Source organism: Tauraco erythrolophus, chromosome 15 (genome assembly GCF_009769465.1).
Source record: "Tauraco erythrolophus isolate bTauEry1 chromosome 15, bTauEry1.pri, whole genome shotgun sequence".
Lineage (NCBI taxonomy): Eukaryota > Metazoa > Chordata > Aves > Musophagiformes > Musophagidae > Tauraco > Tauraco erythrolophus.
In genome coordinates, this window is record NC_141479.1 from 19140172 (window position 1) to 19160954 (window position 20783).

General features: G+C 41.1%; 1 protein-coding gene across 1 annotated transcript; it reads right to left on the minus strand.

Moving 5' to 3' along the window:
• Positions 1-637: 637 nt before the first annotated feature.
• KCNG4 (potassium voltage-gated channel modifier subfamily G member 4) lies at positions 638-18668 on the minus strand. Its single transcript, XM_009980583.1, has 2 exons — positions 17919-18668; positions 638-1423 (listed from the first exon to the last, which is right to left on the minus strand). Exons 1-2 carry the CDS (start codon positions 18666-18668, stop codon positions 638-640), a joined length of 1536 nt encoding a protein of 511 aa, XP_009978885.1.
• Between the last annotated feature and the right edge of the window lie 2115 nt (positions 18669-20783).

Consider the following 20783-nt stretch of genomic DNA (forward strand, 5'->3'; position numbering starts at 1 on the left):
AAGCAAGTTCTCTTGCAAACACTATGTATTTCATACAATAGCAGTGCAATTTGTTGTTTATAGATGGATCATCTGGCTGCCGGCAGACTTTGAAAGCTTTCACATACAGTGCTTTTACTTCAAGCTTATAAGTGGCTTTAGATACAGAATTCAGATTTGTATTGAGGCTTCTTCTGTATACCTGGTGGATGAGCATTGTAGAAACAACACTGGTGTGTAGCCCCGAAAGAATCCATTCTAATGCTTGGCTCAAGATATTAGTTGCAAGAACACTGGAAACTCAAAGGCAAATAAAATAACAAGTGTATTTGTGCCAACAGAAGCTGTTTTGTTTGTTACTCATTCAATATTAGGTACTCAGCAAGATACGTGACTGGCAGGGACAAAGTTTATTCTTACTAGTCATGGAGAAGAATGAATATTTATTGTTGAATAAACTCTGACTTTGGACATTCTCAAAACCTCCAGCTCCATAACAATGGGTTGGAGCTAGCTGCGTTGGCTTGGCTGCGTATTATACCTGTGCTGGCGGAGAAAAAGAGCATCGTAACCTATGTTGTTGCTTTGCTTTGTGTGTTATGGTGACACACATGTGTACATCTCTGTTCCTGTTCTTGGGAACGCTGTACAACTGGGCTTAGTTCCCTCTGTAAATGTATTTGATTGGTGATGCTTGATCTTCCAGGATCAAGCTGTCTGTCTCATTGAAGGTGTCACTTTCACCAGAGTGATTGGCATTTTTCACTCTGTTTAACCGAGACTGCAATCGTTCATGTTCCTTTCTCAACTCCGAGTAGGAATGGGAGAAAGTGTGGAATATTGATGTTGCAGGAAAAGACATGATGAGAATCCCACTGAGGATGCTGCTCAGAGCCACCATCTGGCCTGGGACGCTCCGTGGTACCATATCTCCGTACCCTACAGTGGTCATTGAAATGATAGCCCACCAGTAAGAAGCAGGTATGCTCGTAAATTCAAGCACCTTCCCAGATTCGTTCTCGGCGAGATAGACCAAAGGAGAAAAGAGAGTGACAGCCACGCACAAGAAGAGTAAAAGCAGGCCAAATTCCCGTGTGCATCTCCGAACTGTGAGGCCCAAAGTCTGCAAGCCCAAGGAGTGTCGGGCAAGGCGCATTACGTACAAGATCCTCAAGGCACGTAAAACCCGTAGCACCAGACCAACCTTCTCCAGATATGTGTTGCTGCTTGGCCTGTCGTCCTCCTCGTTTGTGTCATCCTCTGAGAAGATGAGGGAAACGTAGTAGGGTGAAATAGCCAAGAAGTCAATGATATTTAGGGGTCCTTTGAAGAACTGACACTTGCTCCTCGCCTGAATGAATCTGAGGCAGAACTCCAGGGAAAACCAAGCCACACAGATGGTCTCTATGACGAAGATGTAATAGCACTTCTGGGAACACTCGCCCTGACACAAAACAAAAAGAGAATTAAATAAAAGAACAGTCTGTGAACCAGCATCCAAAAACACTAGGGAAGAAGCAATATGTGTCTGCTTGAGTCATTGGTATCAGAAATGAACAAATCCCAGCTAACAGGTAGTCATATGGCAGCCATCTTTCAATGGTGTATAGATGATAATGAGCGTGTGAAATATGTGAATGAACAGATATATCTACCTATTTATTTTGATTATGTTGCTTCTTCCAGTCTAAATGAATGAAACTCCTCTCAGTGTAAAGTCTTGGCAAGAAGCCTGTAGGTCCCAAAGAAGTCCCACTTTCTGCTCTCAAATAGAAATTAATTTAACCTTGACTGATTTATAAGCCTGTACAAAAATCAGTTTCTCTTCAAAAGAAAGATTAATGTTTGAATGTCTCTATAAACTTCTGGTGCTGTTCAATGCATGGTGCTTTCACAAATGCTGTGTACTCTGGTGTAATTAAAAGTGGTTCAGAGATATTCGTTAAGTCATCTGCATCCTTGGCTCAGTTATGCCATATATAAATCTCATTTCTTTCTGTACATGCAAATGTTTTAATCTAAAGGAAAATAAATATCCACCCAAGGTGAAACTTGCCTTGAAGAATCCTCTCCCAGTATGGAGGCCACATGCTGTAAGCAATGCTTTCTGAGTTCTGTGATCAAAGCAATTGTGTTAGTTGAACTACTTCGGATTCACGTTTTTAATTTTCCTGAGCTAAGCTTAAAAAATGAAACTTCTTTCAACCTATTCCAGTGAAAAAAAAGAGACAGATGTAAATTAACTCGTAACTGGGTAAGCAAGAGACTACACTGAGCTTTGTCCTTTAGTGATGGGCAGCCACGAGGCTACATCCATCCAAAGAGTGAGTTAATAGGTGGACACATCGATGACAGGGATGAGGTGAACATGCTGCCTCCTTCGTATGCACAGGGTCTGCTTGTTGTATTTCAAGGGATGGAAAACAAACCATGTATTGCCACCATTTTTTGCCTTACAGAAGATCAGAAATGGCGATCACAGCAGTTTGTACTGCTCAGCAGCTGGACACCTCCCCGTGAAAAGAACACGTTGGTTTTAAATAGTGGTGTCACTGCTTTCTTACACACCTTATCCATTCTATTGATAAATACATTCCTGTACCCGTACGGAGAACTAATATGTTCTTAAGAAACCTGGTCTTGTGATTAGACTAACGCTGGTTTTTTGCTTTTAAGCATTGTGAATAAGTTTATTGAAGAATGCCACCTGACAGGTACTTGCATGATATTTTCACAGGGACATGCTGCTATTTACATTAAGTTCTTGCATCAGTTTGAGAGAACCGGAGTCTTTCATGGACTTTGGCTGACTTGGAAGCAGCCTTGTGTGCTTTTCTTTGCTGAGCACATTGTCTACACACTCACATATGAAGTGTACAGTGTTTGAATTTTTGGTGAAGATGAGAAATCTCAGCTATAACTGAGCACCAGAGAAAGGGATTACTAGTATCACAACCCTCTGAAATTCCAGGCTGGACCCAGAATATAGATTGTCACTGCATGTTCCAGAAACGCCAAATGTAGAAGGCAGTAATTTAATTTCAGATTTTTAAGCTGCTTGAAAATTAATATTTAGCAAATAGCTCTGTCCAGCTACAACTTTTGCATGTGAAGGCTTAGCAAAGTTAGAGAGTCTCCTTGTATTCTTGCTGAGCAGGGACTGGCACCTCTGAGATGTTCACAACTGCGACAGGTCAAACACAACTGGCAACGATGAGGAGGATCTGTGCAGAGAAAGAACCTCCTTTTGGAAGAGCAGAGTGGCCATGTGTTACTCAGGAATAACTGCAGACCCTTGGTTCATGAATGGGTTTTTTGTCACCTCTGTAGGATGAAGGCAAGGCTGCTGTCGGCATCTTTCCTGAGAGCCTGTCTCTGAAACTCAGCAATTTAGAGGAACAGTTTCTCATACTGAGTTATCCATTCTCAGTCAAATTTCGCAAGCAATATTGATTAAAAACACCATGGGAAACACATACCCCTACTACTAATTAAACTTACTCCCAGTGTTCAGTTGCCCTCTGCATTGCAACGCGGTGTTGGTTTTTTAGGTCGTCCCTTGTGGTAGAATTACTGCTATTCCTGGGAGTAACAAGTCTTTTTGTTCAGGCAGTGGTTATATCTTTGGCTATCTGAGGTTCCCCGGGGAAAATGGTAACGTATCCCTTATGTAAATGTTTTACCCTGTGTAAACCTCAGAACAATTTAGCTCCGTAGCACCATTTGGGGATTTTTCCTGTTTCTGTGCAGCAGACTGTCAATGTCATAATTTATTTCTTAAAGTAACATTGCAAAAGGTGCTGGAGACTTGACCCTGCTCGAGTTACGTGTACAGGATGAGGTTGTGGCCCCGTTTGAAGTCATTGCCATGGCAGTGCCTGGAGTGCCTTGATGTTAGCAGAGCTGCTGACTTGGCCTGATGAGATTGCTTGCAATCAGCAGTTGTGTTAGGCAGTGTTCACTTTTTCTGAGTTGTAAATGATTTGTACAGTGCAGCCTGGACTCCGCACAGACCTGCCTGTGGTCACTCTAGTGATGTGGCCTGTGAATTATTCATCTTCCCATCAAGATTTGTTTTATTTTTTCTTAACGGGGCTGAATTTCCAGTACATCTGTTACTTATTTACCTTTATACATTTACAGGTGACGTTGCTCTTAGATCATGATGTAGTTTTCGCTCTTCCTTCCTTGGAAAATAGAATAAAAGAAATTTTGTTTGCTGGAAGTTTTAACCATTAAGATCTAGGGTGTCTTTTGAATTAAGTGCAAAATTTCAAGGTGTGGCATTGTAAGGACTGGCTGGGAGATTTTTTTCCTTCTCGCCATCCTTGGTTGCCTCAGTATTCCCCGTGGAAAGTTATGTTTTTAGAGCAAGCAATTTATGCAGTCAGCTTCCTAAAGGCGTATTTCATTTTTTGGAAGAGCATCCTTCAAACCAAACTTTTCAGGAATGTTACTGTGCATTTTATTTCTCCTTTGTGCATAGTTGTGGATGTAAGGGACGGTGAGCTCTCCCCTGTTAACACACTGTCTTTTCTATGTACTTTGCAAAAAACATTTCAGAAACGTTTGCATGTGATTCATACCACAGTCCCTTTTTCTGCTGCAGCAAACAGAAGAACGACAATATCAGTCTCTGACACTGTGACTAAAGCAGAAAATTCTGTGCTTTTTTTTTTTTTCTTTCAGAAGAGACAGAAAAATAAGGATGTGTTTGCTTCAGACATGCCTACACTTGGTGAAGGCATGCAGCAAAACCAGCCCAGTGTCTCAGAGGGAAGTGATTTATCCATGCAGCACAGTAGTTCTGTGCGGAGGCGACTAACTCAAGCCCTAGAAATAATGCAGCTGGGCTACCATCTCACAGCAGGGCAATTGCACTCCCTTATACAGTGTAGGTGTACGGTGATTTAGTCAATCCATATATAACATCTGCCAGAAACTTCCAAGCCTCTTTCTTTGCCTATCTGCTTATTTCTCTGTCCCAGTGTCTGGAGAGAGAGTGTAAGACCCTGGCTTTATGGGATTTAATGAGAACGTGCTCATCCAGTGAGTTTGTATGTGAATTTTTTATATATTAGAAATATTTTTATAAACTGTTATATATGTGGCATGGTTTTTATAGAATATCCCTCTCTAATGTCAGTCTTTTTGAAGATTCTTGATAATTTTGAACATCCTGTTCAAAAGGAGCAAATATTGCAATGATAAGAGGGAAAAAGGGGAAATATTAAATACCAAAGCCAATTTCTGTTTCTCCCAGTATTTTTGATGATTTTAGACTTCAAAGTGCTTCATGTTCCACTTACAGCTGTTGTCCAAAGTGCAGGTAGAATAACACACTGACTTCAAATGCTATGTTCTTAGCAAAACACTGATGCCGCTGACAGTGGTAGATTTCAAATTTTTGCTGTCATCACCAAATTCACATCAGATGTTAGTTACTGTCAGTGAGCTGCCAAATTACGGGCCCAATACTCTCCTCCATGAAAGAGTTTTTTGCATAAATAGCCAATAAAGGAATTTCTGTGCCACAACAGCTTCTATGTATTTCCTCTTTCTGAACAAAGGAAACCCATTTGGGAAATTCTACTGATTAGTGCCTGCCAATGCAAAACGCAGTAAACAACTCCCTCTCTTGACCTCACCATTAACTAGAACAGGATTCTGAGCTTTTATTTCCGCATCTTTGAGTCAAATTTGCCACTGACTTCTTCCTCCTCCTGACTGAATTTTTGCATCCAAAGTACCATGGTGTAGAAGAACCTGTAAAAGCTCCAAGCCAGTGTGGTGTTGACTGTGAACATGAGGGGAAGATGAGGTTTGATTTGTAACTGACCACAGCATTTTGTTTTTCACCAAAACCCTCTGATATGTTTTACACTGCCTTAGCATCCTTCAGTACTCAAAGTGTCATCAACTCTGACGGGAAAACAGTTACCCCAAAGCCAGTGGTGAGTGAGCATCCAACCCTTTGTACTTTATTTGTCCTGCAGATTTACTTTTGAACAATGCAAGAATTTATCAGGATTTATGGAACTTGTGTCTAGCTGAAATTCTACAATGCATGATAAAAACGTAGTAAAATGAGTGCCTGATATTGATCTTGCGTATGAAAAGAGCATTTGGCTCAGCAATGAAGGAAACAATATTTTGTATGTAAAAAGATGTATACTGAGCCTGGTGCCTGAAATATTGAGTGATTTTTAAAATTTATAAACCACCTCGAAGAAGCAAAGTGGCTGTTTCAAACTTCTGTACCACCAGAGATAATAAGGATTCATGTTCTTTTTTATGATTGCCTTCTGCTGTAGAAGGCAATGGCTCATTTTCTGGGTTCTCTTATGCGTTGGAATGTTTATAGTGTTACAATAAAATTGCTCATTTTAGGATACTTGTATTAACTTCTCTTTAGATGTGAAAAAACAGTCTCATAATAAAATATGACAGTACTGAGTCCAGTTAGCCCAGTGCCCTGTTCCAACAGCCTGAGAAAACGGATGCCCGAGGCAAATCTCCTGGCTCCTCTTTTCCACTCCAGAGCTTCCTGAGCTGAGGGTGGTGTTCGTGTAAGCAAACTGAATTGCTCTCCTATGAATTTTGGCTTTTCTTTTGTCGGCTGCCTGTTGCATGGAGACTCACCTCCTTGCTTTGAACTACATTCCCATTAGTTTCATCTAATGTCCCTAAGCTCTGTCCCTGGAAGGGGCGCTGACTTCTTGATTGACATTTACTCATTTCCTGCCGTTTGTGATTTTGTAGACCTCCATTGCAGCCACTGTCATAGCTTGTTCCCATCCTCAGGAATTCTGGCTGCCTTAGTCCTTGCATGAAGTCATTCCATCCTTGTTACCTTTCTCTGGCCCTTTTCCTTTTTGAGATGAAGGGACTGAGACTGCAGTTTTAAAGTGTGGGTGAGCTGTGGGTTATATATTCAAATTTATATCCAGTTTGTGATCAAGAATTTCAATAAATTTTGCTTTCTTATTGTGCACTCTTCAAAAAAGTTTAAGCAAGTTGGATCTGTGCGAGGACAATGCTTAGAATGTAATATTTCTAATAGTGAGAAATTGTGTGGCTCTGCTGAGTGTCCAGTCACAATCTTGGAGCACCTTTTTTGAAAGGATCTGAAGTTCAGGGATTCAGCACCTCCGAGGCCAGGACTGGCCAGGGCAGTGTGTGGTGGTGGCTGAATCTCAGACTTCAATTGCACAAGTGAGCTTACAGAAGAGTAATGTAGTCACTGAGAATTCAAGCTAAATGAAGTTGAGGTATGTGCCACTCACGAGATAAGGTAAATAAGATAAATTTCCTGGCAGAGTGCCCTTTTAGTTTACCAGGAAACATTAGTTAAGGCATAATGACATCTAGGATAATAAACAAAACCAACTCTCAGAGTTATGCTGCACTAAGATATCTTACAAGAGATATAAATCTCATCTAGTGAAAATAATATCTTTACACGCATCAATAATTGTGGCAATGCCCAGAGAGACTGAATCAGAATTTCTTCTATGGAATATATATCTTGTCTATTCACCTTGGTTTTCAGATGCAACTCACTTTGTTACATTTTCTGGACAAGTTAAAAATGTATTATTTGTAGATAACTGGATGAGAACACCAAGGAACTATTCTTACGCTTTTGGGATCTGCTCCGTGTTGACCTTTTGTGTCCCATTTGGTTGCACTCTAAGACACTTTGTAATTAAAATATACTGTGGAAAACTTGCTCTGAATCATTACCTGATCTGCCAACTAATTTCCTACTGCCAAAGATTTACCCCATTACCTTTTGTGGTGGATATTTACCCTTTAGTCCATTGCAAGGTGTTTTTTTTTTCATAAAAGCTGAAGATTTTATGTGATAACTTGTATTTTGCACATTGCACATTTCAGTGTGGTTCTCTTATAAAACTGTTTGAGGATTCTGAGCTTTTGAACCCGAGTCTGTCTGGCCTGTTAGCAGCTGAAGGCTGTGTGGCACATTGATAGAAAGGGTTTCTGGTTTTACCTCTGGTCCCCTCACCAGTATTAAATGGAACAGATCAGTTTCTCATCCTCTGTAGAGCACCATGGAGATCAGTGGAGCCATTTTGATGGTAAGGTGGTGGCTGACTAGTTAGCAGCAGACTAGTAAAGTTTGGCACTTTTCTGAAAAGGGATGTTATATCCCCACCAACTCTATATTGTGGCCTTGGGATCTTCATGTTTTGTTACAGATTCTTAAAAACAAACAAAAAACAAACCCCAGACAAACCGTTTGTAAGCAATTTCTGGAGTGTAAAAAGGGGACTGAAATGATCCAAAAATATAAGGGAAAGCATGCAAAGTTTCTCTTAAACTGAGGAAAACTGGGGGGAAAATCTTATTCCCATTATGTTGGAAGTGCAGTGCTGCAGCTGTATTGGGATGGGAACGGGAGAGGTACCACCTTTCTGCCCATGGTCTGACTGACTGAACTTCTGTGGAAGTCACTGGCAGCAATCTGAACCTGTTTTCCGTGGTGTGTCATTTGAGATTTCACACAATGTCTAAATAGGGTGGAGTCTGGCATGCAAGAAAGGCAAACCTGCATCATTTCTCCTGGTCTCCTTTCTGTGCTTGCCAGTCAACACTGTCCATGATCACGAGTGACTTCAAGTATTTCTTGTGTCACATAATCTGTTTCCTAGTTAAATGGTGAAAGTTGCACCAAAGCTTGTAGAACACTTTGCTAATAAGTACTGCTACGTCAGTATATGGATTATTTGGGATTCACGCCGTCCCTACAGAGATTAATATTTTCAAAGCTTTAGAGTGGAAATCAACATCTACCTCAGCAATATGTAGATACATATCTTACATGCAAAAGGCAGTGAATGTTATTTATGAATCCAAGTTGATAAAAGTCCTTGAACCCAGCTAGAAGTCATGATTGAACCACTGTATGCAAACACTGTTGTTCCCGGGGTTCGTTTATGGAAACCAGTTGGCTCATCATCATCAAACAAATGAGCAATGGACATAAAGGATCTGAAACCTCTTCTCAGCTAGGCCTACCCTAGATGCAGTAGCAATTGCTTCTGAGTAAGGGCTGTTGGTGGTGTTCAGTCACCCACTGAGCAGTCTCAGAACAAGGCAGGGAAGGAACTCATAAAGCAATATGCTTAACTCTTCTTGATTCAGACCTCTGTTGGAGTCCTAAAGGACAGTTTTCTTAAACAGAGGACCTGGACCTGTTTAGCACTCTGCAGTCAAAGGATGGGCTGCCAGAACATCATCTTTAACACCAGAAACATGTCTGGCAGCATGACTGATGCAAGGTCGCAATTCACATCTCCTAAACTTACCCTGGCAGGTCCAGGTTTTATTTGGCACATTCAAGTACAGGCTGTCAGTGCTCAGATCCTTCCCTCTGATCCACACACAGTTTGTGGACAGAGGCCAGTGTCCACTGAAGCAGGAGCAGATGGGATTGGTCTGTATTGTGGCTATTGACCTGCCTTCTGCCTGCTTGTGCTGTCCAGCACTGAGTAGAGAGGCTTATCTCAGCAAGACTGCTCTTCTTGCAGCCTGGCCTTTTGGCCCACTCAGAGAAAAAACATTCAGCCCTCTTTGTGGAGGATTTAGAAGCAAAACTCACAGGAATTTTCCTCTCTAAGCTCAAGGTTGGCATTTCCTGGGCAGGGTGCTGTTTTCCAGCCTTTTGCACTTCTCAAGGTTATACATGGGCAGTGCATCCTGGTCTACAGCTTCTCCCCAGGCAATTCCCTCTGTGGAAAAAAATACAAGCTAATGTAATGGTGAAAAAAACAAGCTTTGGTTCTTGCTCTTGCCTGTCCACAAATCCAAGACGGTGGGTCTACTGGGTGAAGCTGCAAGTCTAGAGAGTAGTGAAGCAGGTGCAGACCTCGGTGTAGGGATCTGAGATACCTAGCCAGCTCCCGGCTGTTCGTAGCCCTGCTCGCAGCAGCAAATGAACAGATGCAGGGGAGAAATCCCTTTTGGCTGTAAAATGATGACTCGGTCGGGAAGCGTCGTGCCAATCCGTGTTCCCTGCGTACCTGGAGCGGCGGGATCCAGCTGCAGTGCTGCAGGTACTGCTGAATCACTGCAACCGCATTGCCGCTGTTGTTTGAATAATTAAACCATGCTCTGCTGAGTCGAGTGGTGGTTAGGCAGAACGTGGAAACCCGACGTTATGGATCACTTCAGTACTTGGATTTATGGTTACAGACTGGTGCAATAAAATCTAAAGGTTTACAGCCTGCTGAGAAAGAGACTGTAACCTGATTTACAGAATGATGAGCTTGTTAAAGGAGTGCTGCGTATTCCGATCACAGAACAAGTTCCCACTTACTTTGCTTTACGGGAAAGAAGCCTGGACTTATGAAAACATTTACTACAACTAGAACATTTGAGGAAACTAAACTAATATTAAGATTATATTAATGTGGACATTAGACAGAACATAGAAGGAAATGATTATCTCTGTATCCAGCACATAATTATCTCCTCTGGGGCAGAAGTGTAACTAAAAAAACATATTTCAATTAACTTTTAAGCTTGAGTCCTTACTCTGCAAACACCATGAGAATCAGTCTGAAGATTCTGAATTTGATTTAAACCAATTGCTGACCCCAGAGTGCGTGTGTTAGGAGAAGGATGTGGAAGTATTATCTTTTCCTTGTTTTTCTAATAAGAAGTTTAACAGACTTAATTTTGTAACTGTGAAGAACAAAATAGTCAAAATGACAAGGTATTTATCTGGGACTTAGGAGGATGACCTTCAATTTCCAGTTTTCCTGCTGGTCAAATCAGTTGCCCTGTTACTGTTTCTTCTCTGCTTCTTTCCTCACTGCATTGTAAGTTCTTTGGAGTAGAAACTACCTGTTATTGTACATGTGTAGTACAGGGTGTACAGTGGGGTCCCAAATATGATTGAATCTGTTGTAAGGGAAAATACTGGTGCTAACAGGAGGTGCTGACACTGTGGGAATAAACACAACACATGCAGTTCATAGCCCTGATGCTGCAATGAAATTAGCAATTAGATTTGCTGAGATTTAAAATACCAGCTTGTGAATTTGACTGCAGCAGTAGACTGAAGAGTCCTAAAAGTTTTCCATCACGTTCAAAGAGCAATTTCTGAAACACATACAAATTTAGGTGGTTGTTTATTTTTAATACTTGTTGCGTTATTGCTACAGACTTGGAGGATGCATTGATTTCAAACAGTGCCTCCCTCAGAGGAAATACCCATCTTCCCAAAGAAGGCTTTTATTAAAAAATCATCTGTGCCGAACCCCTTAAGATGAGTCAGGTGAGGAGAGTAAACAAGATTTTTCCCAGTGTGGGTATTACAAACTTGAAAGCAGCCAAAGGAGAAGAAAGCTCCAGTGAGGAGCACACGTGCTGGCACATGGACTAGCAGCTGATTGAGTGCCTGTTGCAGAGCAGCTAGAACAGCTGGGTGTCCCCCCAGGATAGCGTGCAAAGCCCGGAGACTTAGTGCGCTTGGGAAACAGCCAAAACTGGATGAACATAAGGCAAACTAATAATGTCTAATTGTGCTTTCTGAACATTGGACCTTGTACTGGCGGAGCCAGCTTTTGAAAACCATGCAGAATCCATTTAATCACTGAAGTGGAGTGTCCAGACTTTTGAAAGGAAATTGTTTTCTGTGGCAGGGAGGGTAAGCTGAGACACAGATGTTCGGCAGCGTCTGCCCTCCACTGGTGCCCCTCTTTGGTTATGTAGAGCAGGGCTTAAGTCATGTGAACTTCACCAACGTTGTACATATTCGATTTAATGCCGGAATATGCAATTCTGTTTGCCTGTGCCTGGAAAACAATTACTAATAGTGTGGAACTATGAAATCAGAGTCTTTGCATAATGGTGCAATTTCAAGGTCAAAGCTTTTGTTGTTACTGAGCAGATATGCAAACCTCAGAAGAAGGCAGATCCCATAAAGCAGGAATTTCTGTAGACATCAAAGTCTCAGGCTTGAATATTCTGATTTCTGTTGTTTCACAGCTTTCTATTTCTTCGATCTTTCTTCAACTGTTATTAATTTAACTTATTCAATCCACAAAGCAGACACGTCAGCTGGATTCTACCATGCCGAATACACCTAGTAGACTGGGTTTTTTTTGGTGCTTCACTGAAGCGCATTTCCTGCTTTAAAATGCTGCGATACATTCATTGCTGATCAAAATGGTTAGAAGAAATCAGAATTGTACTAGATGACTAGATAATTTAGGAGAACGAGTGTCCGCACTAAGTGTTCTGCTTAGAACACAGAAAAATGTACTGAGCAGATGCAATAAAACCAAAGCACACCCAGCTTTGTTTTGTTCCAAGTAACTTCAAGTCGTACCCATATACCAATATATTTATAGATAGGCTTGGACACATACACCTTTATAGTCTTACACTTTAAAATGAGCATTAGAAGTGTTTCTGAAAGCCAGGATTTCATTAATCTCTTTGCAATAGAGCAAGTCATTCTGGGCAGTGCTTTGTGTGATGTGTGCTTGTGTTAGAAGGCAAGTTTGAACAGCAAGTTGCTGTGAAATACTCCTACTTTTTTCAGGTATATTCTGATGGTCCTCAACTTTAGAAGTATTCCGTACTAGTCATTGAAAAAGGTGTTTCAGCAGGAATCTTTTTGCCCTGGCTAGTCAGCTAGAAAATTCTTTTTTTGATCAATATTTAGACCCCCTTATTAAAAAAAATGGTAACTGGCAGTATCTGCCAAAATCTGGTTGCAGTATTTAATTTACCAAAGGTGATTGCTTCTAACAGTTGGCCAAATTACACTTTGGTGAAGAGTTTTTGCAGACTGAGTGAGTTTACACTCCTCTTGCTGACACTCTTTGGATGGATTATTATCTCCTCCAGTCATTCCCAAGTTCTTTGGGTTTTCCTTTAATACATTCACTGGGGATATTTAATGTTATCTGCGGGTAGTGGGCAGGGTTGGAGCTTTATGTTCTAATGCTTTTGTAATGGATTTAATAGCTTGAGTACTGAGCACATACATCTTGCAAACGTATCTTCACATGCTGAACTGACTAGATACAAGTCAATGTGAAATTTTATAATTAACACATTTAGCTGTGGCAGTAGTAACCCTGATGAAACAAATATCTTCTTTGATTTTCTTTCTCTTCACAGTAAGACCAATAAATTGGGTTTTCCCCTAGAAAGTAAAATTACTCCACTTTTAAAGAAAATGTGTTTCTCGTCAGTTTCCTGTAGTGTACAAGCCAAATGTGCTGGTTTTAATATCATAGAGACAACATCAGCAACATCAAACATTAAAAACCATAAGTCAAGGCCTCCGAATAATGGTGTAAAATGAAAAACTACGTGTTAGATGTTGGATTCATTTCCTCTGTTAATGTTTTCTGGATTCTCAGGCCAACCACAGACTAAAAACTTACTCTCTTAAAAGGAATTAGTTTTTTGCATAATCAAATAACCCCAGGGATGGGAGCTTTAAAAAGATGAGTTTTCTAAGTTTCAAGATAAAATCATCAAATCTGCCCCTACTGGTTGCAGCTTATGTTGGTGATGTTTCACCAGGTTACACAGAATACATAAAGCGATCACGAGCTTTTCAAGGTCAGTTAAGACCAAATACAAAAATTAGTAGTAATGAGGTCTGACTTACTGATACCTGAGAAGAGAGAGAACCGAGAACAGATGTTTCCTTCTCTCTTAAGCCACACTTAAATCCAACATCATGTAAGCGTGATTAGTTGGAAGCCGTCTACACTGGGAGAAAATTATTTGGTTGTTACCGGTGCTGAGGGACAGGGAGTGGAAATATCTGGGGTTTCCTTTTCTTCTTTTCCCCCCTCTGACCTTAATTTGCTTGCCTTCCTGAAGAAAAGACCTTGCTGTATTGGTTCTGCTGAGTCATTTCTCTAGAGGATGCCAATTTTAGGGACTCAGTAAAAGAAATAACTCTTCCTAAAGAAAATCCCAAGAGTGCTTCAAAGCAGTCTCCCTGTCCAGGCTCTTCTGCGGTGGTTTTATTCTGTAGTTCTCCGGTATAATTATGGTTTTTTCCTTTGGGTTAGATGTGCTGAGCAGTGACTATTTCAGTTACACCTCTTGGACTCTGATTGTAACTCCGATGTGGGACTGGGATGTTTGGGGGAGTTTGATGGGACTTTTGCTTAGTCTCTAGTGGGATGATCTTAATTCCTGTGTTTGAGGGAAATACTGGTAGATTTTGTCACTTTGGCTTTCTTATCCTGTATACGTGATCTCTGATTTAGATTTGTAGTTCTCTCAGGCTACTGGTTCAGATCAATGATATATGGAGTTCCTCACCTCCAAAAATGCCTTTTTTCTATCTCTACATACACACGTGCCTTGATTACTATGTTTTGGTGATACTATATTTGCTTCCTTACTGCAGACAGTTTGGTCTCCACAAAGAACAGCTGCAAATACCCTCGATAAGGATGTATTACCATTGAGGATGTGACGTTTCAGCTGATTTATGCCCAAATAACATGATTATGACTAATGAGTCCTCATTCCTTAGCACCATGTGTGATAGATCCGTTTGTATATCTGTTTCATGGTCAGACTTAAACTTGAGATCACCAGAGCTATACATTTACTGCTTTAGAGTTTTCCTGAACTTTTGTCCTCCTTTGCCTGGGGCTATTCCCTCTGGGTTGGGATTCATGGCAAGTGCTTATGTGTTATATAGTTACAGAACTGTTTGTCCATCTATCTGTCTTGTTCTTTCGTATCTCTATTGAGGAGGTTCCTAAATGTCATTTGACATATTCTAGGGTGTGTGCATGGTATCTGTTATAATAACTCGTTCTTTATTTTTACTTTTGGTTGTAGTCCTATCTTTAGGCTAACCCTCCCCTCCCTTTTCTGCTGCCCATAGCGATGGCTCCTTCCCTCCCCTCTGGTTGCCAGGGTGACTGGGCTTCCCTGATGCGGATGCTCTTGCCCTGGCTCCTTGCCATCCCTCTCCCAGAGACTGGAGTTTTCACTTTCCCTCGGATGGCGAGGACTCCTGTTTGCTCTTCTGCCTGCTCAGGCAGCTAGTCTCCCTTCTAAGCAGACTTGGTTTAGCAACTACTGAAAGGACAAGTGATTTCATGTGCCTGCAGGGTGGGATCAGCCAAGCCTCTGAGTGAAGTGGAAGTCACCTTGTACTATTTTTCCTTTTTTATTTTTTTTTTTAACTCTGATCCTTCTGCTTGAGCTGGAGTCCATCCAGTTCACACTCTCTTAATGTGACTGTGATGATGAGAAAAAGGACCCTAGAGCAGAGGTAAAGCCTTTTTTATTTGTATTTCAGAATGGATAAATTCAATATCCAGTGTCAGTGACATTGGAAAACAGATCCTTGCAGTGCTTGTAAGCACATTTACACAGAGAGGTTTTGCCAAGCTTTAACTCAGAAATGAATAAACCTCAGGATAGGGCATCTTTGAATTTAGCTGTGCACGTACAGATTGTTCAGAAACTTTATCGAAGGAATTTGACAGGTTTTTGTGTCTGAGCAAACAGATATCCTGTGATCTTTATTCAGCCCAAACAGCAAAAATTTCAGATTCTGCATGCCTGTCCCAGGTGGCTGGTAAATGCAGCCCCATCTTGGAATCACTTTCAGAGGTCAGCCAGTGAACAATTCTGAATTATACGAATCAACACAGAGTTGTGATTTGCCTGGGTATGACTCAGCCGCAGCCAAGATGTAGCATTTTTAGTCAATTAAGTTCTCAAAGTTATTTGCCCAGTTCTAGCCAAAACGCTTTTTTGAGATCTCAGTCAGAAAATCTTAGGTGCTGCAGGCTACGAACTTAGGGATGAAAATTTAGGAAATTTTCTGTCCCTAAGGATAGAAAAGCTACTATTTGGTAGTTGGTATTCTCTGCTTTTCCACAAGGTATTTAGTCTCCTATTTTCCCCTATGTTTTCTCTGGCATAATTTTAAATGATTTGAATAACAGGACTTTTAATACTGTGTTCTGTGCTTCTGGGAGACAACGACAAAGTGCCTTAGACTGGTGCTGTAAGTGTAAATTATGTAATGTTTCCACATATTTGGACAAATGTGGTCCTTTGCTCAAGTTCATCCTTCATCCTCTCCTCTGCACTTCAAATATTGCATCTTTTGAGCTTGTTTTAATCGAGTTTGCCTGTTTTTAAAGTAGTGATTTGTATGCATATCTCTAAGTAGTAATGTCATCTGTGTTTTATAGGAAATCCAAGAACAGCAGCTTCACTGCAGCTACCAGAGATACTTATAACCCTCAACATGCTTCCCTTTCGAACATATGGTTAATTATTTTTAAAATACACAACGTATTACATCTAGCTGAGCTCTGAAACATTATGTGCTTGTTCTTTTGCATGAAAAGTATTTATAAAAGCTTTTTCTGCAGTGGTCGGGAAATTAAGATAAAATGCATCAGACGACTTCATTAACAAAGTTAGTAGGAAGTTTGCAATGCTTTTACATCTAGCTGTAAGAAGGATGTTCTATATTTAAAACACTTCCTTGGAAGAAGCATTGGAACAGTGTTAACACTTTTTTCTGCCAAAAGTAATAGTTGTGCAAGGCTGTAAGAGCACCAGACTATATTACTGAAAGGTAATAGTCTTCCTGTGCAAATGTAAGTTAATATTCAAGGGGTTAAATGGAACAGGGAATGATCTTAAATTTCAGCCTGCTGTGCAGTCTTCAGTTTTATTTAAAGACATCAAATATCATATCTTCACCATGACCATGCTGCTTTGACTTGCTGCTCGAGCAATAAAATTTACGCAGATTTCTGTATCGTGCGTGCCGTGCTGTGCTGCAACTGTAAAAACGACTTTATACACCACTACACAACACTCTGAGGGGTGTCACAGCAGTGGTTGGGCAAGGAGCTTGTTTGACCTGGATTTCCTCAACACTTTCAGAAGGGCAGTTTGCAAATGAAGTGCAGGATTCATTAAAGAGATTAGTCAAGGTTATCTGATGAATTTGGACATTACTACACCTGAAATAACTTTGGATCGTTACTTTCCTCTGTTTTACTGTTAGAATAACAAATATTTAAAATGCTGAAATACTCACTACAATGTTATAGAGAAGATCCTTCATATATGATGCAGGCTTGATTTATTTGCCCCGAATTAATGTGGATGACTGACTTGAGAAGAGTTTCAATGCAGTTAGCAGTTCAGCTAGTATTTGGCATTACTCCTACAATATGTACATATACATGTGGGCAACTACAGAATTCTATTTGCATGGATTTACAATTTTTGGAGGCTCAGCTTTTAAGTATCAGTATCTGCGAAAATACTTCATCTGTCTCTCATCCATTAATCTCTATGCAACTATTGAAATGTAACATCATTATAAAAATTAATGACTATTTCTTCCTCTGTAAAGGTTTGTCTGTATTATCATAAGGGAAGATACCTGGCTATTTTAAAAGCAAAGATGTCAGAGGAAAATATTTCTTTAGCTGATGTATCCAAACAAGAGATTGCTTGTAACTAGAGAGTAAAGCATGTTGAAGAGAGAACTCCACAATGTCAGTTTGAAAGTCTCAGTGCTAGCAAGTTAATATAACTTACACTGGCAACTGCTTCTTAGGAAGGAAAAACAATGCTGTATTAGAGAGCTGTAATATCTGTTCTGTCCAGAAGCTCTTTCCTGTATTTTACCTAACAATTAGTAAAATACTTTGCTCACATTATTCTTAATTGAATATCATTTCGAAAATGATAGAACTAATTTTAAGCCATTGTTGCATTTTCCATTATAGAGTGTTTCATTACCAGCAACAGCTTTCAACCTCATTGTTATGGATTTTCTGTATCTTTTTTATCTTTTAAATGATGTATTTCTAGCAAGACAGACAAATTTCTTTTAATTCTGTAGTTAGACCAGTTAAAAAGGACTGACTTACCCTGTCTTCTTCGGCTCTTAAGTCTGGCATTGTGCTAACACAAAGGCTTATAGCTGTGGTGGCCACAAAGAGAATGGAGAGACAAGCAAAGACTTTGCCTGGGAGTCCTGACTGGGGGTTTTCTACCATATCTCTGAGTCTGTTCATAAACTGTCCAAATTTGGTTTTCTCATCCAAGACACATGCAGCTTCTTTGCTCCTCCGGAGCTCCTCTTCTTTGCGTACCTCAGCCAACTCTTGCAGCTTCTGAAATAGTTTTCGAAAGCAGCAGTTCTCCAGGTTGGATTCCTCAATCCCCCAGTATCTCAGCTCCTCCTGAAAAGACAAGGCACACATGTCTCTTAAGAGCATCAGCTTCCCTGCTGCTAGAAAGCTGACAATCATCCCAAAAGCGTTGGGGTTCCTGTCAAAGAAGAACTCATGGGTGTCTTCATCGTAATCATCACACAGTTGAATTATTTCTTCATAGCTGCTGCAAAACTTAAGTTTGCTCAGTCTGGTCAGGGGAAATTCATCTAAAGTGCTCCAAGGTAGCAGGTACTTGATGCCTCCAACATTTATCATGATCTCTGTCTTTAGATCAACTGCAGAGACTTGATCAGGATGGTAAATCCTCCTGGCTCTTTGGTAATGGACCCCTTTGACAGAAGGGGTTTCAACGGAGACAGGAAAGAAGCGGCTCAAGGAATTACAAGAAGTGTTGCTAATGTTACTATAGTCTTGGTCACTGCCTCCGGAGAGAATAGGCATCTCTAAGAGTTCTCACTGGGACATCCGAAATGGCATCAGAGCAGGGTTATCTGTCAGCCAAAAAAGATGGGAAGGAGGAGAAAACATAGTAGGTTATTGCAAGAGAAAAGGTGTTTCAGGCTACTTTCCTGAATCACAAAATTAACATGTGCCTGTTTTCTAAATAAAAGTCACCTCTCTGCTTCTCGCCGAAATCTGCAGGCTGTGGACGCGATTTGCTTTGCAGCCTCATTGGTTGTCTGGCAACACGCAGACACAGAGCAGAGCTAGAGCCTCATCAGACTTGCCGGGTGCCTGCAAACCCCCGTGCGAACAGATCCCTCTCTTCTCCGAGCAGATCTCGGCCGTCATTAGACTGTTGTGTGTTCTGGTGGGTGTCGCTTTGCTGTCTTGTTTCTGTAAACCCTTAAATACACACTTACTCAACTAAGCTGCTTAATAGTTACTGGAGTTCGAGTGGTCAATTACCTGCCGACAGCTGGATGTGAAGTTCCTAATTGCTTTAACTCGGATGCTCGGATTGCAATTCCTCTTCCTTTCACTGCACGCCTGTTTTGCCTCCCTCTCGGGGGTATTGCAAGGATTAGCTAGTAGATGTTTGTAAAATGCTTTAAGGGCTAAAGTGCTATATAAACAGACTGTTCTTATCAGCCCGGTCTCATGTCACTGCAAATTGCTGAGAAGATGTAGGGAACATTTGCCCACCCTGGAGAAAACTTTGGTAAACAGACTGAAAGCAAAGTATTTTATCAGCTCAGGGGAGGGGGGGAGCAATCGATAGACACCTCCCTTCACTTCCCCCTTTCAGGAACAAACCTCTGGTTTTGTTCATAATCTCTAAAGAGTCAAAGGCATTTATTACCCCAAGTCAGTGAACTGCAAAAATTGCAAGGAAACTTGCCCAAAGTTACTTACCACCGTGCCACGGGCTGCTGCCCGGTGCCTGGCTTCCCCGCAGGTGAAGTACACATGCCGCAAACTGATCAGCTGTCCTCTGAGTTACAATCCAGCAGAAAGACCTGGGGGTATTTGACAGTATTGATCACATGAAAAATCACTATAGCACTCTGGAGATCGCAGTCTCTTTCCTCTTTCTCTTTCTCTCCTTCTCTGGAAGAGGAAAATATTCGTATGTGTTCATATAATTTATGTTGTACTAAGAGATCCTTTGCAAAGGAGACGATGTCCTAAGTGGCAGCTTCTCTTCTGGACTCCTGAGGCTTCCTGGTGAAATACGCTGCGTGAGAGCTGGTGGATCCTGCCCTCTCCCTGTCTCTCCTCTGTTTCCCTTGGGACTGTCAGTGTGGTCCTGGAAGAGGAGGGGAGAGGGAAGGGGGAAGGGCTTAGAAATAATCTCTCCGGCATCCCTCCATCTATTCAGCAGGCAGCAGGCAGTGACTGGGTAAGAACATGGAGTACAAGGACAGTCTCCAACTAATGAGGTTTAATAATAAGTAAATTCTGCCAAACCTACTTAATAAAACAATTTCAACGTCTATTAACTCCTTCCACTGTAATCATACCAGAGTTGCTTGCTCTGGAGACACTGGTCAAGTTCCTCAGGAGCAGTTTCCATGTCCTATATCCCTCTTGAAATTGAGATTTGCTCTTAAATATCCCTAGGTGGAGAGGTAAGTTTGTTGGGTCCATGGATGCTGGGCCTCAGCATTCCTTTAGCTACTAGGGACCTGCTTTCCTCCTGTAAAAGAAAGGGTCTCTGGCTTTCAGATAGTTGCTGAGCACTATCTTTTCCAGATCTGCAGTGATTTTCCAACACAGAACTTTCTCATCTCTTCTTTACAGACAATGGGAAATCAAACATAATCCTTTTCTCACTTCTGTCATACATGCCTGTAGGGTGAATAAGCTTGCTGTAATGCTTTTGAGTTCTGTACTGTTAGTAGGTCTTGGAGTGCCTCAGTCTAAAATTGGGATGAGGTGGATTTGGCCCATATTCTACTTCTTTGGCCTCAGTCAGAGGGTTCAAGAAACCTACGATCACGTCCTATTGACAGGTACCCTCTGTGGTACTCCAGAATGCAGTCAGAAATGCCTTAGCTTATGTCTATAGCCAGTGTGGCTGGAAGCACTGAAGCTGAATCTGTAGGATTTACA

Coding starts and splice junctions, on each gene's coding strand:
- KCNG4 (XM_009980583.1), bottom strand. CDS start 18,668: ATGCCTATTCTCTCCGGAGGCAGTGACCAAGACTATAGTAACATTAGC. Junction 1,424..17,918: donor TAAGAGCCGAAGAAGACAGG/GTAAGTCAGTCC, acceptor GTTTTGTGTCAG/GGCGAGTGTTCCCAGAAGTG.